Here is a 23,938-nt window from a genome sequence, read left to right as displayed (position 1 = left end):
GAGCTTCAATGGCAAATTTGCACAATCAAATGCAACGTTTCAGAAAAAGAAACGAAATTTGGGTTGAGAGCAAATCCTTGAAATTAGTACTTTCAACGTGCCTGTTTTTGGATCAGCATACGTTCTGTGAATTGCTTAGCTGCATGCACGTTGGAAATGAACAGCGGGAGATGGGAATTCACTGGTTCCTCTGCCATGTCCTGAATCGTTCAGTTCCAACCCATCAAGGAGTGAGGCGGGCGCCTGGATCAGGTATTGGTGACGGAGCAGGCTGAGTGTGTGTGTGTGTGTGCTTGGAGAGGGTGAGGCACCGCCGGTATTGGTTCGAGCTGGCCCCATGGGTGGGTCCGAGCGCTGGAGCGTGCTGCCATAAAGATGAGCAGGAGAGGCGGAGCCGCTGCTGCTGGCGATGCAAAGCGTGGTGCTCATGCTGGTGGTCAGAGCGATCCTGAGCCCAAGACAGGTCGTTCGCAGCGCGCAGAGGTGGCTTGATCGCGACAACAAAGGAGCTTTCTGTGATATTGGCTTTCCCTCGGCTGTGAGTGCTGCTCTCGGCTTTCTCCTGTGACTGCAGGCTGTGTGCAGGTAAAACTCAATCAATACTAATTTGTCACCGCTGCGTCTATCCCTTCCCTCTCCCCCCCCCCCCCCCAACCCCACTTTGCATTGAATTTTAAACGTGTTACTGCTACGAAATAGGTACAAACTGTCACAGCAGATTGTTTTAGTCACTAGAGAACCCGATCCGACTTTATCGGACGCGAATCTAACTGGAGCACTTGGAAGGGAATAGAGCCTAACTCTGAACAGTGTTTCATTCTCAACAGTTCAGTGGAAACGCTTATCTGAGCATCCGAACTATCGAGGTCACTTGGTGGATATTGAATGATACAGCAGTAAAGGCCATTCGGCCCACTACGCCTGTGTTGGCTCTTGGATGAGTCCTAATCCCCGGGTTCTCCGAACTGGTTTATTAAACACAGACCTTTTGAACCATAGAGTCCCTACAATGTGGAAACAGGCCATTCAGCCCAACAAGCCCACACCGACCCTCTGATGGATATCCCACCCAGACCCATTCCCCTATTACTCTATCCTTAATCTTGACTAATGCACCTAACCCACACATCCCTGAACACTATGGGTAATTTAGCCTGGTCGATTCACCTGACCTGCACATCTTTGGACTGTGGGAGGAAACCGGAGCGAACCCACGCAGACACGGGGACAATGTGTAAACTCGAGGCTGGAATCGAACCGCACTCCCTGACGCTGTGCTAACCACTGAGCCACTTTTGTCTGAAGCTTTTTTTTTCAGGGACGCTGCGTTAATATAAATGGTTTAAGTTAAAATGACTATTTATTTAGAAATGCCGATTCAGTCGGGCCCTGGTCGTGACGGTGGAGAGACCGCGCTGCGGGAACAGCACTGCAGCTGAGTCCCTGTCGGAACGCGTTTCTCTTCCTCCTCCTCGCCGTGCGCCTGTCTTCCCGTTGTCTAACTTGCGCTCTCGGTTGCAAAAGGCACGCTGTGAGATCACGGCGGCTGTGTAGGTTTGAACGATTTTGACCGTATCTCGGACAGTAAAGCAGAGTGCCCGTCCTGAGTGTTCAGACACACGGTGCAACTTGTAAAACCGAGCAGTAGCCCCGCAATCCGGCTTCAGTGAGATTTAATCCAAGTGTGCACATCCAAAGGTGTTGCAGGCAAAATCATTGACCTAAAAAGTGACCCTTTGAGGAAAATCAGGATAACCCTTGATTCCTAGCGGATCAGATACATGCATCCGTCCCCCAGCAAGTGGAAAATAGCAGACTTCAGCATTCCTGATTCGATTATCAATTGGCCCCAGGAAGTGTGCTAACTTTTCTGACTAGCATGCCTCCGACATTTAAGTGCAATAATCAATGGCATGATGAATACCGTTTCTACATGTTAACTCTTAAGGATCTGAGACTCCGGGGTGGGGGGTGGGGGGAGGGGGGAGGAGGAGGGGAGGGATCTTTCTTTTCGCCTTTACTGAGCAGGAGGTGTGGATTAAAGGGTGGTCTTTGACTACCTTGGCGTTTTTGGCCCCACGTGTCCTGACTGATGATTCGGAGTGAATATTGTTCTTGGGTTTCGGGATCCTGGACTTCAGAAATTTTCCTGATGTGTGCGGTAACTGGCGCAACACCAGTGTTGCCCCTGAATGTTACAGTTCAGAAGCGTAACGGCGGAGCAAGTGAAGGAGCTGACTGTGAAATGAGCAGATCTGAGGAAATCTGGGCTCCAGACCATTTCAATGCCAATAGCAAAGGAGTTTTTTTAAAATAAAAATATCTTTCAAATCAAACTAATTCTGAATTATAGAGAAAAGAGCTTCATGTTTGAATAATTTTCAGTAAGAATTTAAGTGTTTCATGCGTAGGCGGTTTTGAATATGTCATTTCAACCGTTAAATTGGGATTTCTGTGTTAATCCTGAATTCCCTGGTAGAATACATCTATAAACAACACTTGTAGCGTGTTGGACCGACCGCACCGACTATGAGGGAATATCGGTGAACTGCAGATTGCAATTCTATTCAAAACTGAAAAGCTCGAGTTTTTTTTTTAAATTCGAGGGAATACTTTGCTGAATCAAAGTCTTAGTGTTCAAAGAGCTCATTAATTGCAGCAAGGCGCTGAGCTCCAGTTGAGAAAGCGAGCTGTAATGTCGGAATGCAAGTGAGCTGTCCTCTGACACAGTGCTGAAAAATCCCCCGTCCCCTATAGAGCATTAGATTCCCACTGTCCATAGTCCGACTGAGCACTCAAACATAAGGATATGCTACTATTCGTTATTGAAAGGTGACTTTTAACAAATAAATAACAACCGCATGTCAAGACGAACTGCTATAGAGAGTTATGAGCCTATCCGGATATCTGGATGGGGTATGAGCTTAGCAATGATAATGTACATCTGAGGGAAGAATGTGTGGTTGGAAAAAAAACACTTGTGTGGAACAACGCGAGTGGGAACCTGGTCTCAGTGAATAAAAGATCAGACCTGAGCCCACGATTCTGGATTGGATGTAAATCGCCGGTGCCGGTAGATTGGGATTTCGGATCGAGACGTTCACATGATTTCACTCCACTTTGAAAATCATTGCCATTTTTAAACAACGCTCATTCCTCGTAGAAAACTATCTTTCAATTCAAGTGAGGTGTTTGTCCGCCTCGTTTCATGACTATAGGGGGAATAGAATTTCAGGGCTATTTGACATTTTCAAGGAGATGACACTGGATTCCTTCGCCTTCACACATTTCCCTCCTCCCCCCCCCCCAGTAGGGTACAACATGATTTTGACGCACACTTTCCTTTTCATCTTCCGATAGCTCGACCTGCCGTTTGTTAAACCTGGTTCCATGGTAGCTCAGGAACGCAATTGCCGACGTTGTGGTGTTTAGTGGCGCTATTTAGCAGAGACAATCTCGGGAGCTTTCTGGTAACCAGGCAGCGATATTTGCCAATATTTAGTTTTAATTCACTTTTAATAGCCAATATCTATTCCAATAACATTGATTAGTTAAATGCAATAATTAAACTACAAGACCTGTTCGATTTATTTAAATACTAACTACTGTCAGATTACCCGTGTAAAGCCATCTGTTTGTCACAAATCCAAATCATTCCCCTGGAATCTTTGCACTTTGGTACCAGAGTACGGGGGGCTCAGTTGGACGATGCACTGTTTCCTAATCATTTTCAGCATTACTAAACTTTTAATGGGTAATCCGGTAATTACTTTGATGTTCCAACATAAATTTAAGAGGCAGCTAATCTCTGAATTGTCAGAAGTTGAAGCATCGATACCTATGTTTGCAATAAGTTTTCCTGCAGTATGATGCTCTTGTGAGCATTGATCTAAATAAGCAAATAGCCAGGAGCAGGAGTAGACGATTCAACCCCTTGAGCCCGCCCCTCCCCCCTTCATTCTAGATCATGGCTGATCACCTTTCTCAATGCTTCTGCAGCCCTCAGGAGTAGGGAATGCCTAAGATTCACCAACCTCAGAAGAAGTTCTTCTGCATCTCAGTCCTAAATTGTCTCTGCCTTACTTTGTGACAATCTCTTGGATCTAGATACCAACCAGTGATACATCCTTTCTGTATACACCCTGTCTAACATCAATGAGTTTTGTAAATTTATAAGTTGGCCTTTTATTCCTCCAAATTTGAGGGAGTCTGTCTTCAAGGGCTATTAGGAGAAAGATTACTTTCACACTTTGCAGTCCAAAGATGTGAATTGAGAGGCCACTAAATATTAAAAATCTGCCAACTTCATGAAGTATTTGATATTTTGTTCACAGACAGAGATGGTATAATTCCTTTAAAGAATTTTTTTCAAAGGTTGGTAAATCTTAGACATTCCCTACTCTTGAGGGCTGCAGAAGCATTGAGAAAGGTGATCAGCCATGAGCTAGAATGGGAGGGGGCTGGGGCACTCAAGGGGCTGTATAATCTACTCCTGCTCCTGGGTTTCTATTTGCTTATTTAGATCAATGCTCACAAATGTATTCTACTGCAGGATAACTTATTGCAAATGTACATATCGATGCCTGAACTTCTGACAATTCAGAGATTAGCTGCCTCTTAGTTTTACATTGGAACATCAAAATCACTCCCGGATCACCCATTGAAAGCTTAGCAATGCTGAAAATGGTTAGGAAACAGTGCGTACTCTGGTACCATGGTGCAAATATTTCTTGTCATTGTAGCCAAATAACACATGACCTCCTGAGTGTTTCTCCACATGTTCTCCACTCTAACATTTTCTTATTAAGCTCTTTTAACAGCTGTCTCTGTCTTTTGCATGTCAGACATGCATGTCACAGCAGGACACAGTACTAGGAATCTGATATCCACCTGATTTTCTCCTCCTATGCTGAAGCCAATTATTGTAATCCCACTCCTCCACTGAGTGAGCATTGTTGTGAAAAGGGAAACACCAAGTTTAGTTGGTAAAGGTTTATTTTCATATTGTGACCCACATCACAATGTTATTGCTCACCTTTTATTTGCTGCATCATTGTTTAACATCTTGTCAATTGCAATCACATTTGCATTAACAGCTTCCTATGTCAGATGTTTACCAGAAATTAGTTTATATGGTACAACAGACTATGAATTAACTTAATCATATAACTGAATCAATTGTTTTGTATTCCAAAGATGTAACAAGCCGCCTTATTAATTCTGAAAAAAGATGCAACTGCAAGATAGTCATTTAAGTGCACAGTTCTTAATGCAGATTCTTGTGTGCCCATTGTTGCATACTATTTCTAATGCAGAGAACTGTTTGCAGGTGCTTCAGAGAGGAATAAAACAATGGAACTTCAGTGAGAACTTGGAGAGGCTTTGGAAAGCATGACGGGAGTGATGGTTTTTCTTACAAACATGTTACATGTTTATCTAAATCGCCTTTTATGATCTCACTCAGCTCGTCAGTCTGGTCTAAACCTCTTATCATTAAAAATCTTAAGAAAACCTCTTAGTTTAATCCAATCAGCAATTATGTCCCTATGACATTCAATGATCCTCTGGTTCTCAATACTCAATGCTATTGTGTATAGGCAAATTTCTCAATCTCTGATATTCACTTTCCTGTAACTGTTGCTCTTGTCGCTTTGCCTATACTTGTTTGAAGGACTGATTACGCAAAGATTAACAACAAGGCCTAAAGAGTCTAGCTAAATATGATTGTACCATGTTTGGGTAAATGTGAAGCCCACAGTAAAATCTACTTCTGTTTTAGAGGAGTGCATTGGCAGGGGAAATTGTCTCGGAACTCTGAATATTCTTGGTTCTGCGGGCTGACACACGACTGTAACTTTGTCTCAAAACTGTGCTGACACTGTTTGGTGTTAGACTGCTTTATATTTCTCAGGCAATGAGATCCTGTCCCACTTTGCCAGCTGCTCCTGTTTCTATTTCAGACATAGCTTGCTATAATACCCTCCCAGCCACATCCTTTTCCATTCATGTGCCTTTATTTTTGCTAAATCATGCTGCTGTTTCTGTTGTCATCTTGGCAATTTGTCCTTTTTAACCATGTTTTGCTTCACTTTGCAGCATTTCAAAGTTTAATCCATTGCATCTCTACAGTCCTTTTTACTTCTGTTCTGTTCTTTTAAAGGCTGTTTACTCATTTTTCTTCCTAGTTCTGAAAAAGAGTAATCCCCAAACATTAATTTTTCTCACCTTTCCCCTATGTTATCATCCTGTGCATGTTTCCAACTCTTTTGTTTCACATTTCTGAATTTTGCAGCTTTTAGATTTTAAGTAAAATTCAGTTTGTCTGATATGGAATGTACAGTTGGACAGAATTTTACCAGGCCCATAGAACTCTGGGAGAAAATAAGGCCTATCATGACATTGGACACAACCAGCTGCCTTTACCAGCAAAGTGCTGGTTTGGTTTGGAATTGTCCTCTGTAAATCTCACCTCATTTATATGTTACTTCCAATCATACCACATACCGTGAGGAAACTTGACACCAAGAATTTCTGAGATGGAAGTCGGAGAGATTACCTTCGACTCCAGCTCATTACTTGCTCTTCCTGATCACCATCTTGAACACCCCACACATAATGTTTCAGGACCATTTCATGGGCAGTGGCTACACCCCCCATGTCAGAGACACTGCCAGCTGGCATCTGTCAGTCTTTGGCAATCCCATAGCACATCTCCAACCCACTTAAAATACACTTTTTTCCCCTCTTTTTTTTAAAAGTTACACTTCAATTGACAATTTGCTCTGAAATACTGCCACAAGGACGCCTTTCATGTAGATACAGGCACCCAGCTCATGGATCAGTCCAGGGCTGCTGGCTTGGCACCTCTTGCATATTCACAGCATTCCAACTATACCTCTTAGCACACTGGATCCTCAGCCAATGTCAAAAGGTTCACATTACTGATGTTTTGACTTGCTGTTTTAGTGCAGACCCTGACTGTTTGTTCTTGCTATTATTGATCAGTCCAGGGTGTGGACATCTTGCTGTACGTCAATCCAGTGCCAGCTGCCTGCATGTTTATTCAGTCTGTGGGGAGTAGTCTGACATCTAGTTCAGAGGTAAATGCTGCTGATTAGAGACTTCCAGTACAGCCAGTCAGTGGCAGAGTCTGCACATGGTTCAGGAGCTTGGCTATGGGCAGTTATGTCAGGGGCTCTATCTAACTACATTCAGGGAACTGGGCAACAGACCAGTCTTGCAGGGCCTCTGAAAGAAGTCAGGGGAATCAGGGAGCTGCAAGGAGAGTGGTCAAGGGTCTTCTCAATTATGATCTGAGGCTGTCTGTTGAAGTCAGTCAAAAGGTCAGACAGTAGTTAGTCCTGTGGGTTTGCACATCGAGGAGGAGTGTTTTAAAGGGGATTTCTTTCTCAATAGGGGGTGGGATGTTGAATTCTGGGGTGGAGGAGGTTTGGGTTGATATGGGGCATATATGCTGGTGGAAAAGTTCAGTGAAGGGGGAGGCAATAGTGAATGAAGGACATAGAAGTCTGTGGGGAGGAGGGGAAGACCGGAGGTTTGATGCATGATATACTCAGGATATGGTGTGCCTCATCATCCTAATGTGCTGTGTTTTGCACAACTGGAGCAAGCAAGCCGATATTCTGAATTATGAGTAACTAAGAGAATGATATCAGCCTTTCAAAAAGGGCACAAGGTTACTTGAAGAGGAGAAAACCTTCCTTGTGCATTTCAGAGCTCAGCTGGGTCTGGCACTACAAGCCAGACAGGGCTTGCTGGACACCTAATTCCAAAAGATGACAGCTGAGTGCAGCAAGAAATCATCGATTGTAAAATAGTTGTCGGTCAACATGCAAGTGATTCTTTTGTATTCTGGAGCCTCTGTTTATTTTGCTTCTATTATTTGTGAATAAGATGATGTCTGGCATAATTTTGAGTGCTTCCCCTATGATGGACCACCACTGGATGAGAGATGTTGGTCTGCTGTCACCACTGGGGACAGAGTGCACTCTCTAAGTCACCACAACTAAGGGGATGGGATGTGGCTCAGGATCAACAAGCTGTGTGACCTGCTGGCTAAACAGCAACTGGGACAAGAAAGTGGAGTCGTATGTGCAAAGATGTATCGGTCATGCCATTTGTGCCATAACAATTCCTGCCTCAGGCGACTGACTGTTCGCACGTTCTCCCCGTGTCTGCGTGGGTTTCCTCCCATCGCCCAAAAATGTGCAGGTTAGGTGAATTGGCCGTGCTAAATTCCCTGTAGTGTTAGGTGAAGGGGTAAATGTAGGGGAATGGGTTTGGTTGGGTTACACTTCGACGGGGCGGTGTGGACTTGTTGGGTCGAAGGGCCTGTTTCCACACTGTAAGCAATCTAATCTAATCTAACACTTGGATTTGGAGCTACTGTGCCATTACATTGCCTGTGAAGGGCTACTCTGAAGGCTCAGCACAGCATTGGCACTTCACTCAATGCAAGATGACAATGGCACCATAGGTGCTTCTCTGTGCTGGGATATTCAAACTCTGGCAAGTTCATCCAGCCACGGTGACTAGAAGAATCAGGCTAGTGTTGAAGAGCACACCATATGGGCATCTGGAATACTGTGAGCAGTTTTGATCCCCACATTTAAGGAAAGCTATCCCTTCATTGTAAGTCATTCACTAAGATGATCCCAGATCATATGAGCAAGGCTAAAAAGGCTGGGCATCTACTTGCTGGAATTTAGAAGAATGAGAGGTGATCTCATTGAATCATGTAGGATTCTTTAAGAGGCTTGACAGGGTAAACGCTGAGAGAATGTTTCCCCTCATGGAAAAGTCTAAGACAAGAGGGCATAAGTCTTAGAATAAAGGGGCACCAATTTAAGAGATGATGAGGAATTGCCACCAACAGTGTGGTGGTGCGGTCCTTGTGTATATTTTAAAGTTATTCTTGATCAGTAGGGGAATTAAGAATTATGGGGAAAGGTCAGGAAAGTGAATGTGAGGAATGTTGGATCAGCCATGATCTTATTAAACAGCTGAGCAGTCTCGTGGGGCTGAACAGTCTACTCTTGTTCCTATTTTTATGGTAGGTAGTTAAGGGAGTGAGTTTGAGATAATCTCTTGAGAGAAGTTGCCAGATCTCATGGAGAGAAACCCTCCATGAAATTCAATAAAGTTCGCACTTATACTTTAGCTATGATTCACCCCTTTCTCTCTGTAAAGTCACAGATATTTTGTGTGGGTTGCCTAAGCTTAGACTTTAGGTACTGATTGTCTGACAAGGGGAAGGCTTACAAAGCTTGATATACAGCTGCAATGTAACCAGTTGAATCTATGCAGTTTTTACTAGCAACAGCAGCCAGGTGTTTTCACAGACAGGAGCACATTACTGTTATGTCAGCACAAAGCAGTTTGTTGAGTCTGTGGCTTTGTTTTCTCACATACTCAGAAAAGAAAAATGAGGTTCACCTCGCTAGGTCCTCTGATATTAGTCAGTGTTGAGGTATTGCAGATGTGACTCATCCATAGAGTTTTTCTGCAGAAAACTAGGATGCATTGTCGATTCCCTTCAAGACTACTTTAACATGTGTATCGCAGTGTTGTGGCTAAAAGCTGTCAATTCATTTAGTGAGTCTGACGAATGTAATTCCAAACAGGAAAGTTTTTTTAAAAATAGGTATCGATGGTATTTTGCAGAGATTCTTCTGGTCATCTTCTATCTATTTCATAGAATATCAATAGAAACTCAGGAGAAGAATTGCACATAGTGTTCTAAAATCATTTTTCTGGGGTTTTTTAAATCCTCAACCATAATATCAAAATAGTGAGCTATGTAGAAACCTACTTTCTGTGTATTGCTCCTCTCCACTATAACATAACACACACTAAGGTACATAATTTCTTCAGATACTTACACAGATAGTCCACTAATACTGACGTTAACCTCATTTTGGTTGAACAGCACTATGCTCACTATGAGCCAGAAGGTCTTAGGTTCAAGCCACAATATATAAACATGTCATCTTGGCTGAGACTTGTTTTTTCAGTGCAGTACTGGAAGTGATATCTCTTGAAAGAAGTTCATCCTATTTTTGGTGAATGTAAAATAATGTGGCTTTTCAAGCAAAGTCGCAGGAAATTATTCTCTCAGTTCTGCCACCATTCAGCCCTCAGTGAACCATGAGATTCATTCATTGGTCATTGATCATAGGATCATGGTGGTGTTCAGTTCTTAACTTGCATAGATTGTTGTATTTGTTTAAAAGTAATTAACTGTGTGATTTTAAACCTTGGTCTAGAGTATGTAAGAAATATTTTCTTTTATTTGGCAGTGAATTGTGTTTGAGTAATTCTGAAGCCTTTCTCCTATGTGATTTTCAAGACGACTTCACTCTTCACAATCTTGGGATTTTCAAAGCACCTTTTAACAACAGTAACTCAAAGTACTGCATTGCTTTTAAAGTAGGGGATTGTACATACTGGGAGTCGACAGAAAAATTGTGTAGTTTATCTCCGCAATATATTGGCATAGGATACTGGATTTCCTCCTTACACCTGTTAAAGTGACAGGATAAAATATGTGACCAACAGTGGTAAATGTTAACTTTCAACACTGGATAGAACAGTGGCTGTAACAAGGTGCCTGTGTGTCACACACCCCATGGAATGTTTCTTTCCATTAACTGATGGATGGAAATTCAAGCAGAACTTCTTTGATACGATCAGTTTTTTGTTATTTTTTACTAGGTATAGTATATAAAAATTATATAATCTACCACTATCATGCATTTTAGTTTACATTAACTAGATTACAAAATAAGCTGAGATTCTTTATTCCAAATGCTATAGCAAATCTCCACTATTTATGCATTGCTTTAAAGCATTCTTTACCCTGTCCATGTTAATCACTGTACCAAACAATCTGCATTTCCTGTCACAATATTATTATCTGGCTAGCTTTTATGGATATTATGAAACATCTAAAATTTGAGATCTGGATCTATAAAGCTCCCATTAGTACTCATGTGTAGCTAATGATATGCATAATTAACATGAAAACTACATCTACGTGCATAATATTCACAATGATCAGCCATTGCATGGGACTTTGAAATAAAATGATAGGGCAAGCTTTATCAAAACAGAAAATATTTGAGTAGCAATAATTTGACAGTTGTTGTTCTTGTTTCTGACAGAGTTGATCCAATGAAGTCGACTGTGTTGTGGTCATTTCTTTACTTGCTTGGATTATGCTTGTTGATGGCAGAAGGATGGTTACAAAAGAAAATGGCGAGGAAGCTCTATACACGTGGACTCACCCTCCTCCAAAAGGTAACTGTTTTACATGGTGGCCACACTAGACTGACTGCAAAAATCTGGATTTGCCATTAGCTGTCTGAAAATGAGAATTACAACACTGTAAAACTGTTTACAAAAGCCCATTGAAACCATAAAATTGGAACCTACAGTGTTTTTCAGTTTATATGACAATTTTAGATACTCTATTGTCAGTCAATAATGATTTCCTATAAGTCAATGCTTTAAGTGTGGACAGGACAATTTCCTTAACTTTTAATTTTTTTAAATTGCTATTCAAGCCCTGGTAGTGTTACAGAAAAGTTCCATAAGTGTTCTGATTAGGGTTCTCCAACCTTCTTACCTGGGGTGGCCACATCTCAAATGTTCTTTTGCTCATAGAGACTGAAACTTTGCAGAGGAACTTAGATACAATGAGTGAGTGAGCAAAGGTCTGGCAGATGGACTACAATGTTAGTAAATGTGAAGTCATACATTTTGGTAGGAGAACAGCAAAATAGATTATTATTTGAATGCTAAAAACTTACAGCATGCTGATTTGCAGAGGGACTTAGGTGTCCTTCTGTATGAATCACAGAAGGTTGGTCTGCAGGTACAAGTAATTAGGAAGGCAAATGGAATTTTGTCCTTCATTGCTAAAGGGGTTGAGTTTAATAGCCAAGAGGTAGTGTTACAGCTGTACAAGGTGCTGGTGAGGCCACACCTGGAGTACTGTGATCCGTTTTGGTCTCCTTACTTGAGAAAGGATGTACTGGCACTGGAGGGGTGCAGAAGAGGTTCACTAGGTTGTTTCTGGAGTTGAGGGGGTTATGAGGAGTTGGCTCATGAGGAGAGACTGAGTAGACTGGGATTATATTCATTGGAATTTAGAAGAATGAGGGGGGGATCTTATAATATAGCAACAATAACTGTAAGCAAACTACTACTCTACTCCTGAAACAACTTAGGAGAAAAAAAAACTAAGCAAACTTTCGATTTAGGCAATCGAGTGAGAAGAAGCAAACGGTTAGGCCACAAGTCCAGATCACCTTGAGAAGAGAGTGGGAATTGGGAGTCTGGACTGACCTAAGGAGTTGGCTTTAACTAACACTGAGCTCTGTTTTCCTCTGGAGCACACTCCAGAATTCACATGAAAGTTGATGTCAGAAATGGGTTGTCTTTCAGCCTGTGGTTTCCTATTTTCCCAGCTAATGTTATAGCTAGGCTTTTGAGAAAGTTGGATGAGAGTTGCAGAGGATTTTGGGGAAAGGAATGTATCAACTCAATCCCACTCACCACCCAAGTTACTTGACTTACCGATCTCCCAGTCACTGAATCACGTTCTTTCCCCACCCTATCACTCAGTCACCTATCCCAGTCCAGTCATTCACTTACTCATCTGGCCAGCAACATCTAACGTCACTAAATTACCCACCTACAATTGCAACGTTTGGAAGGCATCTGGATGGGTATATGAATTGGAAGGGTTTAGAGTGATATGGGCCAAGTGCTGGCAAATGAGACCAGATTAGGTTAGGATACCTGGTTGGCATGGATGAGTTGGACCGAAGGGTCTGTTTCTGTGCTGTACATCTGACTCTATGACTCTGACACTCATGATTCCCCACCTCCCCACCCAAATTTCTCAGAGGCCCAGGAGGTTTAATGGTTAAAATCACAGGAGCAGGATAGATTGCCCGTGCATACAACAACCTACGTTCCCTTCCACCCTGTTTTGTCTCATCAGTCCTGGGCTATTGCTGTGACTGTTTTCACTCCTACCAATGTCTGTGTGTCTCCCTAACTCCAGATGCTTATGGACCATCCCCAACTTTCATCGATACATACCTCCCCTTCCCAACCATGTTACACCATCTGACTTTCACCACCCCACAACATGGATTTTGATTTCCCAGAATTATTTTTCAAAGCCTCACAATTTGCTATGGTTTCATGCCTCGAGTTCAGTTAAATCGTTCATGTTGTGCTGTTCATTCCTCCAATGACAAACTGTTTCTGTCCTGCAATTGCTATGATCAATTCACTAATGAACCTTTTGGAAGCAAGTTTGGTGGAGCAGTTCCTTCGAAAATCTTAGTCATGCTGATACTGATCTGTATTTTAAAGGCATGGTGGGTCACATAAATCACCTTGGTAGTTGTGGGCTGAGTATTGGCCAAGTCTGGATAATTGAGGTTGAGGGGGTGGTGGCGAGGGGCAGTTGGTGGGAAGGTGATAGGTTTGTTGAGTGGTGGACATGAGACTGTAAGTGGAAAACTGTCCTAAAAAGCGTTGCTTGATATCTTGGCTGATTTTTATCAACTGTCATATTTAAATGTGGGTGGTCCACCTCTTACCAGGACATACAGCTGCTGGTGGCTATGAAGTAATTATTGGATAAGAGATATATGCGCAGCTTTGCACACCTTCTGGTCGTAGAAAGTAATTTTTTTTGTCATTTGGCTGTTTGTCATCTTACCTGCTAACTGCCAAACTGGAATCACCTGGTCTGAAATCAGTGACCACTGCACCACTTGGGTGCATGTTAAAAATGATCATTATCCTATTGATCTTAAAAGTGTTTATCCACTGCAATGCTATTTTTACAAATAGTGAACATTTTTTGACAAAATATGAACACAGAAATTTTAAGCTATTGAAGTCTTCTAGGATGGAGGCATGTTGAAAATAACACACTAAAATTCCAATATGAACACACTTCATACAAGGGTGGGTAATTGATCTCTGGATTAAACACTGCTAGAAGTACAATTTTTGCAAACTCGAGTAACCAAGCAATGTTCAATGATGAATAATCATTTGTCGTTTGAAGTCTTATGAAGTATTTATCAAAAAACATCTGATCCTTTTTAGGCAGAAACAAAACAAAAGCACAATAATTGACTGTTTTGACTCCAATACATTACCATGATCTATATTAAAAATAATTATTTGTTATTTCTTTGTTCATTCTTAATTGATATTTGTATATCAAATCCAGGTTGTGTCGACTTAAAAAGATCATACATTGGCATAACATTTCATTGATATTCTTTGACACTGCATTTGTGTGAGTTCCTCCACCAGAGGTTAAGGGGGAAGGTGGCTCAGAGAATAGGGCAGAGGTCAAAAATCCCAATTTGAAAGCTTGTATCTTTCCATGTACTTATTCCAAAACTTATTATCTGATGTTTCAATTCATGACCCAGTAGGGAGTGGCACAGTGGCTCAGTGGTTAGCCCTACTGCCTCCCAACACCAGGGGCTAGGGTTTGATTCCACCTTCTGGTAACTGTCCATGACCCAGTCAGGTAAGACTTCACTCCAAGAGCTTGATCCCTGCAAATGTATTTTAACCTTTTTTTCAAATTGAGCGAGGGAAAAACACACGGCTAATTTTTATTTCTTTATTCATTTCACCTATTTCAATGGAGAGTTTATGCAGGTTTGAAGCATCCTTTTAGCAAAAACATCCTGGGTGTCAGCTGTCAAATCATCACAAATACCAGTCAAAATAAGATCTGGCTCTGTCTTTTGGCCAGTTGATATTCAAATTAGAAAGCGTACCAATACAATAAAAGTGAAGGCTATTGGAATATTTGCTTGCTTGTTTACAATACAGTTTGGACTTAACATTTCAGGCTTTCCCAATGCACCCCAGTAAGTGATTGTTGATAGGACTCGTGCTACAACCAGATGTGCAATAGTGGTCTATAAGGAATTTTTTTGTAGATCAACTGTTTTAGTCAATCATAGATATGGAATTAACTTGCAGCTTATATATTTTAATGGCCTACCAAATAATTATTTCAAAAGAACACTTGAAAATCACCTTATTTGGAATGGGGCTAAAGCTTTTTCTGATAAGTATGGATTAAGGTGGTAAAGTATTTGAGCACCCCTGAAAATAAACTTATTTTGTCAAAGCTTTTCACCTTGCAGTCATTAGGGGCAATTTTTTAAAAATAAATTTAGGAATATGACTATTTCTGTGCTGTGAACATTGAAATGCCTGGAAGAATATTGTTCAGGCTGGATTAATGAAATTGTGATCAAAATAAAGATTGTGAAGTTTTGATTGTACTCTGAGGATTGCAGAAAAAAATGTGTAATTAATCATGCAGAATTCACGATGGAGAAAATTGCATGTGATCTCTGGAGTATGCCAGCTGTCTGCTCATAGTTGCACGCTTTCTTATATTCTTATGTTGATAAGTTTTAATTATTGTCTGTAATTATATTGATATGATATCATTCAATTATTTTCATTCTGACACCATATACCATTATTATTGTAATGATTTATGGTAAGTGACAACAAATTGCCAGGAAATGTGTTGAGATTTACCTGAATTCTAAAATGCTCGTGTTCAAGGAAAATATTGGGATATGGCAAAGAAGTAGGATGAAAAGAATCGGAATACATTTTACATTCACCAATGTATTTATATTTTGAAAACATGTTACCTATTTGGCTCATGACCATTGCTTTCAAAAGTAGCAACATACCAATAGCACACCAGTATTGGTAACACCTGTCGGTTTTTTTGGCATAAATGTGTATGTTACAGAGTCTGCCCTGTACTTTTTGAATTTCCCTTGAAAGTCTGCTTATGTAAAAGGAAATGTATGAATAATATCATGACATTTTACCTTATTTGCATCACAGGTAGACAGTAATTAAAAAGACATTTAGCACACTTGCCTTCATTGCCCAGACCTTTGAGTATATGAGTTGGGATGTTATGTTGTACAGGATGTTTACTTAGATTTTTACTTAGATTACTTACAGTGTGGAAACAGGCCCTTCAGCCCAACAAGTCCACACCGCCCCGCCGAAGCGCAACCCACCCATACCCCTACATCTACCCCTTACCTAACACTACGGGCAATTTTAGCATGGCCAATTCACCTGACCTGCACATCTTTGGACTGTGGGAGGAAACCGGAGCACCCGGAGGAAACCCACGCAGACACGGGGAGAATGTGCAAACTCCACACAGTTAGTCGCCTGAGGCGGGAATTGAACCCGGGTCTCTGGCGCTGTGAGGCAGCAGTGCTAACTACTGTGCCACCTCTAGAAGAGGTTGATGCAGCCTCTTCTAGAGTACTGGGTGCAGTTCTCATTGCCCTGTAGTAGGAAGGATATGAATTAAGCTAGAGAGTTCAGAAAAGATTTACCAGGTTGTTGCCTGGAATGAAGAGCTTGAGATATAAAGACAGACTGGAACTTTTTTTCACTGAAGCATAGGAGGTTGGGGATGATCTTGAGATTTATAAAATCATGAGGGGCATAGATAAGGGGAATGATAAGGCCCTTTTCCCTAGATAGGGGGGAGTTTAATACCTTGGGGCATATTTTAAGATGAGAGGAGAAAGATTTAAAAGGACATGTGGGGCAACTTTTTACAGTGGTTTGTGTGATGAATAAATTGGGAGAAGATGAGGACTGCAGGTGCCAGAGATCAGAATTGAAAAGTGACACAAGATGAAGGGCTTATGACAAAAATGTCGACTCTACTGCTCCTTGGATGCTGCCTGACCTGTGCCTTTTCAGTGCCACACTTCTCAACTGAGGAATGAACTGCCAGAGTGTAGTGATTGGCGGATCTCGTTAATCAGGGCCGGTCATGGAGCCCTGTCTGACAGATAAACAGGAGATTCAGACGGTCTCTTCAGTCTAGGGACTGGCTTTGAACTGGCTGGTGAGAGCCCATGTGCAGTGCGCATGTAAATATAGGATGACTTTGTGATGGGATATCTATCAGTCTCTGTGCAGTTATTTCACAGACAAAGTGGTGGAAACTGGTACAGTTACAATGTTTAAAAGACATTTTGGATAAATTCATGAATAGGAAAGTTTTGTTCAGATATGAGCTAAGTGCAGGCAGATGGGACTAGTTTAGTTTAGGAACATAGTCAGCATGGACTGGTTGGACTAAAGAGTCAGTGATACAGCATGGAAACAGACCCTATAAATTGAATTGTTATTAATACATAGACAAAGTTTAAAAATCACAACACCAGGTTATAGTCCAACAGGCTTATTTGGGAGCACTGGCTTTTGGATGCTGCTCCTTCATTAGGTGTTTGTGACAGTTTACAAAAATGACACGTTTATTAGCTTGGTTTGGTGACACTTTCTCACTTAACTAAGAGCATAGCATTTATTAGTGTGTTATACTCTTTATGCGCTTATTATCTTTTTAGCCTTGCTTTGTGATTTTGAGACATTTAGGTGATTAATTTGATCTATGTTTGATAATATCTGAGACATTTACTTCTAGATGCGTAATCCGTTGCAATCTAATACATTTGGGACTTTATTACATCCTGTTTTACAGCTTAAAATCTCAACAGGAGTTTTTCATGATTATGTTAGCATAATCCAATGGTCTGCAAATTACAACCACCCACATTTAGATAGCACTTTCAATGAGGCCCAAGGCTCTAAACAAAAGCACAATCAAACGGAATTTCATCTATTAGACATAACCTTTTCAAAATGACAGCTCAAATTGGATAAGCTGTGCAACCTGTGCATATAAAGTGGTAGAACGCCAAGGGTCGCTATGCTCTGGGAAGTTGAAATTTGAAATTACCCTGTACCCTTGAAAATAAGGGGAGGGATTGTTTTTTAATAAAGTTTTGCTGCAAACCATTCCAGATGAAGCCTTATTACAATAAATTACTATAGTTAATGTCAAGAAATTGCATTGATAGGCATGTGATTTTATGAAATAAAGCACATGGGAATAATGAGAGGCAACACATACAACCTGTCTGCTCCTTTAATCTGTGCTGATCACTGCTGCAGTGGAACAAGGTAACAGACTAGGTTATAAGCTTCGGCAGTACAAGATGAGTTGAGGAACATTATTTTATCATGTGCTATACATTGTGATTTACTCTTGTGGCAAATGTTTTGTTTAAAATAAATTGCAGTGTACAGTGGACCTTGTTAAAACCCTGTCAATTATGACGCAGCAAGGGTATAATTGCTTATCCAAGTAGGGAACAAGTTGTATTGCAAATTTAGTGCCAAATTCAACATCATGTCATAACAAAAGATAATTGGATGATGTATTGTCATCCCTATGGTACTGTTGAATAATGTTCATCTAACCATGTCATAGATTCACATTAGGTGAAACTTTAACTCCTTTCCACTGAAAAGCAACAATGCAGGAATGTATTGTTAAAATAGTGCAGAGTTTTACATTTTAAATATACTTTCTTGAGTCCCAAAACCTTAACTGGGTTGAAATCATGGAACAGTATAACTTGTTGCAGAGAAGAGGAGTCCTAATTTATAAGGCAGTTGTGCCAACTTGGTGTAATAATTTGATGGTGGCTATTAATACAAAACTTGTCTTTTACTGTATGATTCATTGTAGACTCCATTATAAAAAAAGATGGTTTATAAGCCAAGGATTGTGGGATGGATTACTGCACTTTTTTTTTAGAAAGCAAGTGACTAAAACTCATCTAAAATAATGTTTACATCACTGCTTTGCTCAGTCAGTAGGGCAGACTGGTTGCTGACTGGCTCGCACCGGGGGGTGTATACAAGGTTGGATTTGACCAACAACAGAGAGCTGATTGGTTTGTGAACACCCATGAATGACAAAGACCGGCTCATAAATGTGGTTGGCTGCTGGGTAGGTTAGCAGCTTGGCCAGAAGCCTTCAGATGTCTGTAAGGGGAGCTGGCATGTCTCTGTGTAGTGGAAAATACTGAAGCCTAAAGAAGGCTAGTTATCTTTTCCCACAAATTGCTGTAAGCTTTTGCTTAGAGCGAAGATAGATCAGTGCAACACAGGAACAGGCCCTTCAGCCCACAATGTTGTGTCAAGCATTACACTCAATCAAACTATTCCCTTCTGCCTGCCATGGTCCCTATCCCTCCATTCCTTGCATATTCATGAGCTTATCTAAAATTCCCTTTCAACACACCTATTGTATTTGCCTGCACTACCACCCCTGGCAATGCATTCCAGAATCTTCTTATTGTGGCTAAGAAAAAATCTTGCCCCTCACATCTCCTTTGAATTCTGGAAATCCTGGAAAAGATGGTGTTGACCGACCTCCTTGAACTGGAGCAATCCTTAGGATGGAGGGACATGTACAGCACTGGTAGGAACAGAGTTCTTGAATTTTGTCTGAGGAGTAGTGAAGGAATGACAATATAGTTCTCTATTCAGGATGGTATGAGTCTCAGTAGAGAACTTTGCAGGTGCTGGTGTCCCCATGCATGTGCTATCCCTATCCTTCCAGGTAGTGGAGGTTTGCATTTAAGGTTCTCCCATGGGAGAGTTGGTGACTTGCTGTAAAGTGTCTTGAAGATGGTACACATTTCTACCACTGAAACCAGTGAATGCTGAAGGTGATTAAAGAGATGTAATGTGGGATACTTTGCATTGGATGGTGTCAGATATCTCGAGCATTGTTGGCAATAATGCAGACAAATGGGGATTACTCAATTGCAATCCTTTCCTGGACTTTGTATATGGTGGGGAGAGAGTGGGGAGATTGGAAGTAAGCTGCTAACCACAATGCCTAGCCTCAGCGCTCTTGTAACTGCAGTATTTATATGAAGGTTTAATTTTTTTTTGCTCAAAAGTAACCCCCAGGATATTGATCATGGGACATTGTGTCAAGGGCAACTGGGGGTAGGCAGTAAATGTTAGCCAGCCAGTGACACCCATGTCCCATCAATAAACTAAAAAAAAAACTTTATTCACTCAGGAATATCCAGCAAATGTTGTCCAATTTCAGAATAACATATAATGTTGGACACTTTTAAGCTACCATATGGTTGGACATGATATATATATCTTTCTCTTTAAAGAATAGTCAAAGTAATATAATGTTTGATATGGTTTGACACTCTTTGGGATTAATGCATTTGGCATCCCATTCACATCATATAACTCAATTGTTTGACAGGCAGAACCTGGTTTTGTTTGTTCAGCAGCACTTGTTAGTGGTGCACATGATGCCTAGTTGCAGCTGCAGAGCAGTACTGTGAAACAACTGGCTTCACCTGTTATTCAAACTTTTGAGATGCATGATCCATAATCAGGAATAGACCGTGCATTCAATGGGCTACAAAATGGCAGATGGAGTTCAGTCTGCATAAATGCGAGATATTGCATTTCAGTACTACAGCCAAGGGTAGGCCTTACAATTAATGTTAGGACCTTGGGTAGTGTTGTAGAACAGAGGGACCTAGAGATGCAGGTACATAATTCTTTGACATTTGCAACACATATAGACAGGATGGTTAAAAAGGCACCTGGCACACTTTCCTTCATTGTTCAGTCCTTTTGAGTATAGGAGTTGTGAAGTCATGTTGAGGTGATATAGAACATTGGTGGAGTTTGTGTGATATACAATAAGAAATAATCTGATCCGGGTAACTAAAATCTCAAGATAGTTTGACAAATCAAGTGACCAAATGGTTTGAGCCATATTGAAAAGATTGTCACTAAGGCCAGCTACAAGATTGAACAAGATGAAGGTTCAGAGTGAAAGAGTCTGGTAACATTCTGGGTAAAATGTCAAAACTGAATAGTGAAATAGTAGATTGCTCAACTAGAACGTCAAGGAAAGGGTGACCACTTGACTGTTCCATTTCAAACACAATAACAATTCTTGACATCAAAGTGAGATAATGACTATCAGAGGAAGTGGTAGATCCAGGTACAGTTACAACATTTAAGAGACATTTGGATACGTACATGAATAGGAAAGGTTTAGAAGGATATGGATCTAGTGTAGGCAAATTGAACTAATTTAATTTGGGGAAACTTGGTCATATGGATGAATTGGATAATAGGATCTGATTCCATGCTGTCTGAGTCTGAATTTGAGCACAGAATGGAGCTCATTAGAAAATAAGGGAATTCTTTGTTGTAGTTGTGGATTGAAATATAGCTGATGTATCCTCAATTTAACAAATATGCAAAGCATAGGAGGTTGTGTGTTTTTCCAACAAGAACGCATTTCTCATGAAATAAAATAAGATTTTCTGCAAAAGCTCAGCCTAGTCGGCTACCTCATGATAACAAAATATATAGGCATACTTAATGTTATCAAAACTAAGGTTAACTGAGGGTTGCTGAATTGATAGGTTCAATGAATATTTATTCTCAGTGTTGGTCGAGATCACCATGATGCAGTACTACAGTACAAATATCTGCAGCTTCCTTGAGTGATACATTGTTATTGTGATGATGCTGTGGCTTTAAGACGTGTGTTTTGAGCCGAATTCTTTTAGAGAGAGTTTGGGAAACGGGTAACAAGCAGTCTATAAAAAGATAAGCAACTGTTGAAGCCTTGGATGTTTTTTAAAGCTGGAAAAATAGAAGCAGCCTGAATGGGTGTGGTCAAGTTCTCACCCACAGATCCAGGGATTTTTAGTTTTCAGCAACAGTTGCTGTTGGAGTCTTGGAATGTAAGCTATTTATCCTTCTCTTGATAACAACAGCCAGAAGCTGGGGTTCTCTTCCTGGGTTGCTGGCTTGTATATGTTTCCTGTATTTGCCCTTTTGCCAATGCTGTGTTTATAGGATGCTACTAGGTTGGCACAGTTAATTAGTAATAGTATACGTATCTATTGTTCTGTTCAGTTTTCCAGCAATTGAGTTATCCCTATTCCTTCCTTGTCTTTTTTGAATTTTTAACTAGGGTTTGAATAAATTGTTTTGCTTAATGTCAAGTAGGTTGACCAATCAAATTGCATTTGGAACACCATATCTAATATTTTACTATAAAATAAAAAAACATAGGTTCTAGGCTGCCGCCTTAGTAAATTTTGAGGGGGTCTGGTCACGTCCATAACGGTATCTACCCTCATCAGTCAGTGTAGATGGTGGAATTCTTGCAGTTCCATTCAATATAAGATTACCCAACTTGGTAACCTTCTGATTTGAAGACTCTTCCACTTATTTACCTTGCAGCCAGCTTTCTGTGTTTGTTTGCATTAATATGTCTCTGGTGCACTTCCTGCTCTCATTGACAATATGCTGTATATTATCTTTTTACACCACATGACTTGTACATGCAGGTTAGGTTTGAGTGAGTGCAACAGGCCACACTTTTTGCAACATTAGTCACTTTCCATGTCTTGGCTACCATGCCAATACAGGTAACTGCAGTTCATGCTTGCATGTCTGCTTGTAGTGGCTTCATATTTTATCCTATTTAGCAGTGTGGCAATGTGATGACCTTTTTTTTTCCTTTTTTTTCCTCCAAGGTCATTTTAGAAAGGGTTGAAGCTATAACGAACATCATTATCCATCAGACAGTTCAGATTATGAGAAATCACTGTTCCTGCCCTTGATGCAGTATTGATGAATTGATCAATTGATTCTTATGGCAGTTGTCTGTAAGACATCAGTTCCACACAGTGAACTCTGACGTTCCCTTTACATGAATCTGATAGTCCAGCAGGTTTCATAGATTAACTGAGACAAGCCCGAATCATTATTTGTTCCATGCCACCCACCTAGTGCCCTGTGTGCTTTTTCTTTGTCTATCTTTACTGTTCTGATTTGGCTGGTGCCCAACTTTATTTCCTATATCTTTTACATATTTTTCCTTTTCTCAGGGATATGGCCTTGAGCACCTATTTTCATGACCTTGCAGCTTTCACAGCCCAATTCAAAACTGGCAGAATGCCTCTATGAATTAGTCCACAAATACTGAACTGAATGTTATGCCAGTGCCATATTTATAGTGGTTTTTTTGTTGCCCCTTGGAGTTTATGTAAATACTGATACTGCACCACTTCAAACCTTGTCCTATGCTTCTGCAGTGGTCTTCAAATTCACCTCACTGCCTTCACATCTTGTAAGCATAACCACTACTGATCACCATCTTTTGTTTAAACAAGTTTACCAATCTTGCGCCAGATCTGGTAAATACATATGTGTTTTGTTTATTTGAAGATATATTTGCAAGATTGCTCAGCAGACAGAATTGTAACAGAACATCAGTTATTATTACAGGGAAACATGGCTACATTGCTTCACACTACATTTTACAAGGTAGACTGAATATTATTTAGTCATGCATACTACCTTCTAGTTACTTGCTAATTAGCATGTTCTTAAAATGAAATCTCAAACATTCTGGTAAAATGGGCAGGAAAGTGGCAGATGAAATTAATTTTTGTAGGAATGTATTTATTTTGTATAAATCAAATGGTACAGTTTTGAAGGAAATACAGGAGCAGAGAGACCTTAAGATAAACATGCATAAGTCACTGAAGGTTGAGTAAGAAACCAGTTAAACATAGAGTATTCTGGATTTTACAAATAAGAGCCTAGAGTACAAAAACAAAAAGTTATAATAAATTTTTTAAAAACCCTAGGGTCAGCCTCAATGAATATTTCCTTATTGTGGGCATCAGACATAGACTGTGAAGACATTAGAAAATGCAGAAAAAGGTTGAATGGTTCCAGGGTTCATGAACTTCAGTTACGTGGGTAAATTTAAGATGTTGAGTTCATTTACTTGGAGAAGAGATGGTTAAGAGGAGACTTGATAAGTGTTCAAACACATGAAGCATCTAGACCAATTAGATAGAAAGGAATTGTTCCTGATGGGGGATGGATGCATAACAGAGGGCACTGATAAAATATAATTTGT

The 23,938-nt window shown here is 40.6% G+C and overlaps 1 protein-coding gene across 2 annotated transcripts in view; it reads left to right on the top strand.

Annotated features, from left to right (window-relative positions):
* Positions 1-250: 250 nt before the first annotated feature.
* LOC140492012 (follistatin-related protein 5-like) overlaps positions 251-23,938 on the top strand; it is a 563,483-nt gene continuing 539,795 nt past the window's right edge. For both annotated transcript variants that reach the window (XM_072590618.1, XM_072590617.1), the window contains exons 1-2: positions 251-585; positions 11,184-11,319. In XM_072590618.1, coding sequence (XP_072446719.1) covers positions 11,194-11,319 — 126 coding nt within the window. In that variant the 5' untranslated portion in view covers positions 251-585; positions 11,184-11,193. The remainder of the gene's footprint in view (positions 586-11,183; positions 11,320-23,938) is intronic.

This window comes from Chiloscyllium punctatum, chromosome 20 (genome assembly GCF_047496795.1).
Source record: "Chiloscyllium punctatum isolate Juve2018m chromosome 20, sChiPun1.3, whole genome shotgun sequence".
Classification (NCBI taxonomy): domain Eukaryota; kingdom Metazoa; phylum Chordata; class Chondrichthyes; order Orectolobiformes; family Hemiscylliidae; genus Chiloscyllium; species Chiloscyllium punctatum.
The sequence above is the reverse complement of the archived record's forward strand: the minus strand, read 5'-3'. Positions and strand labels throughout refer to the sequence as shown.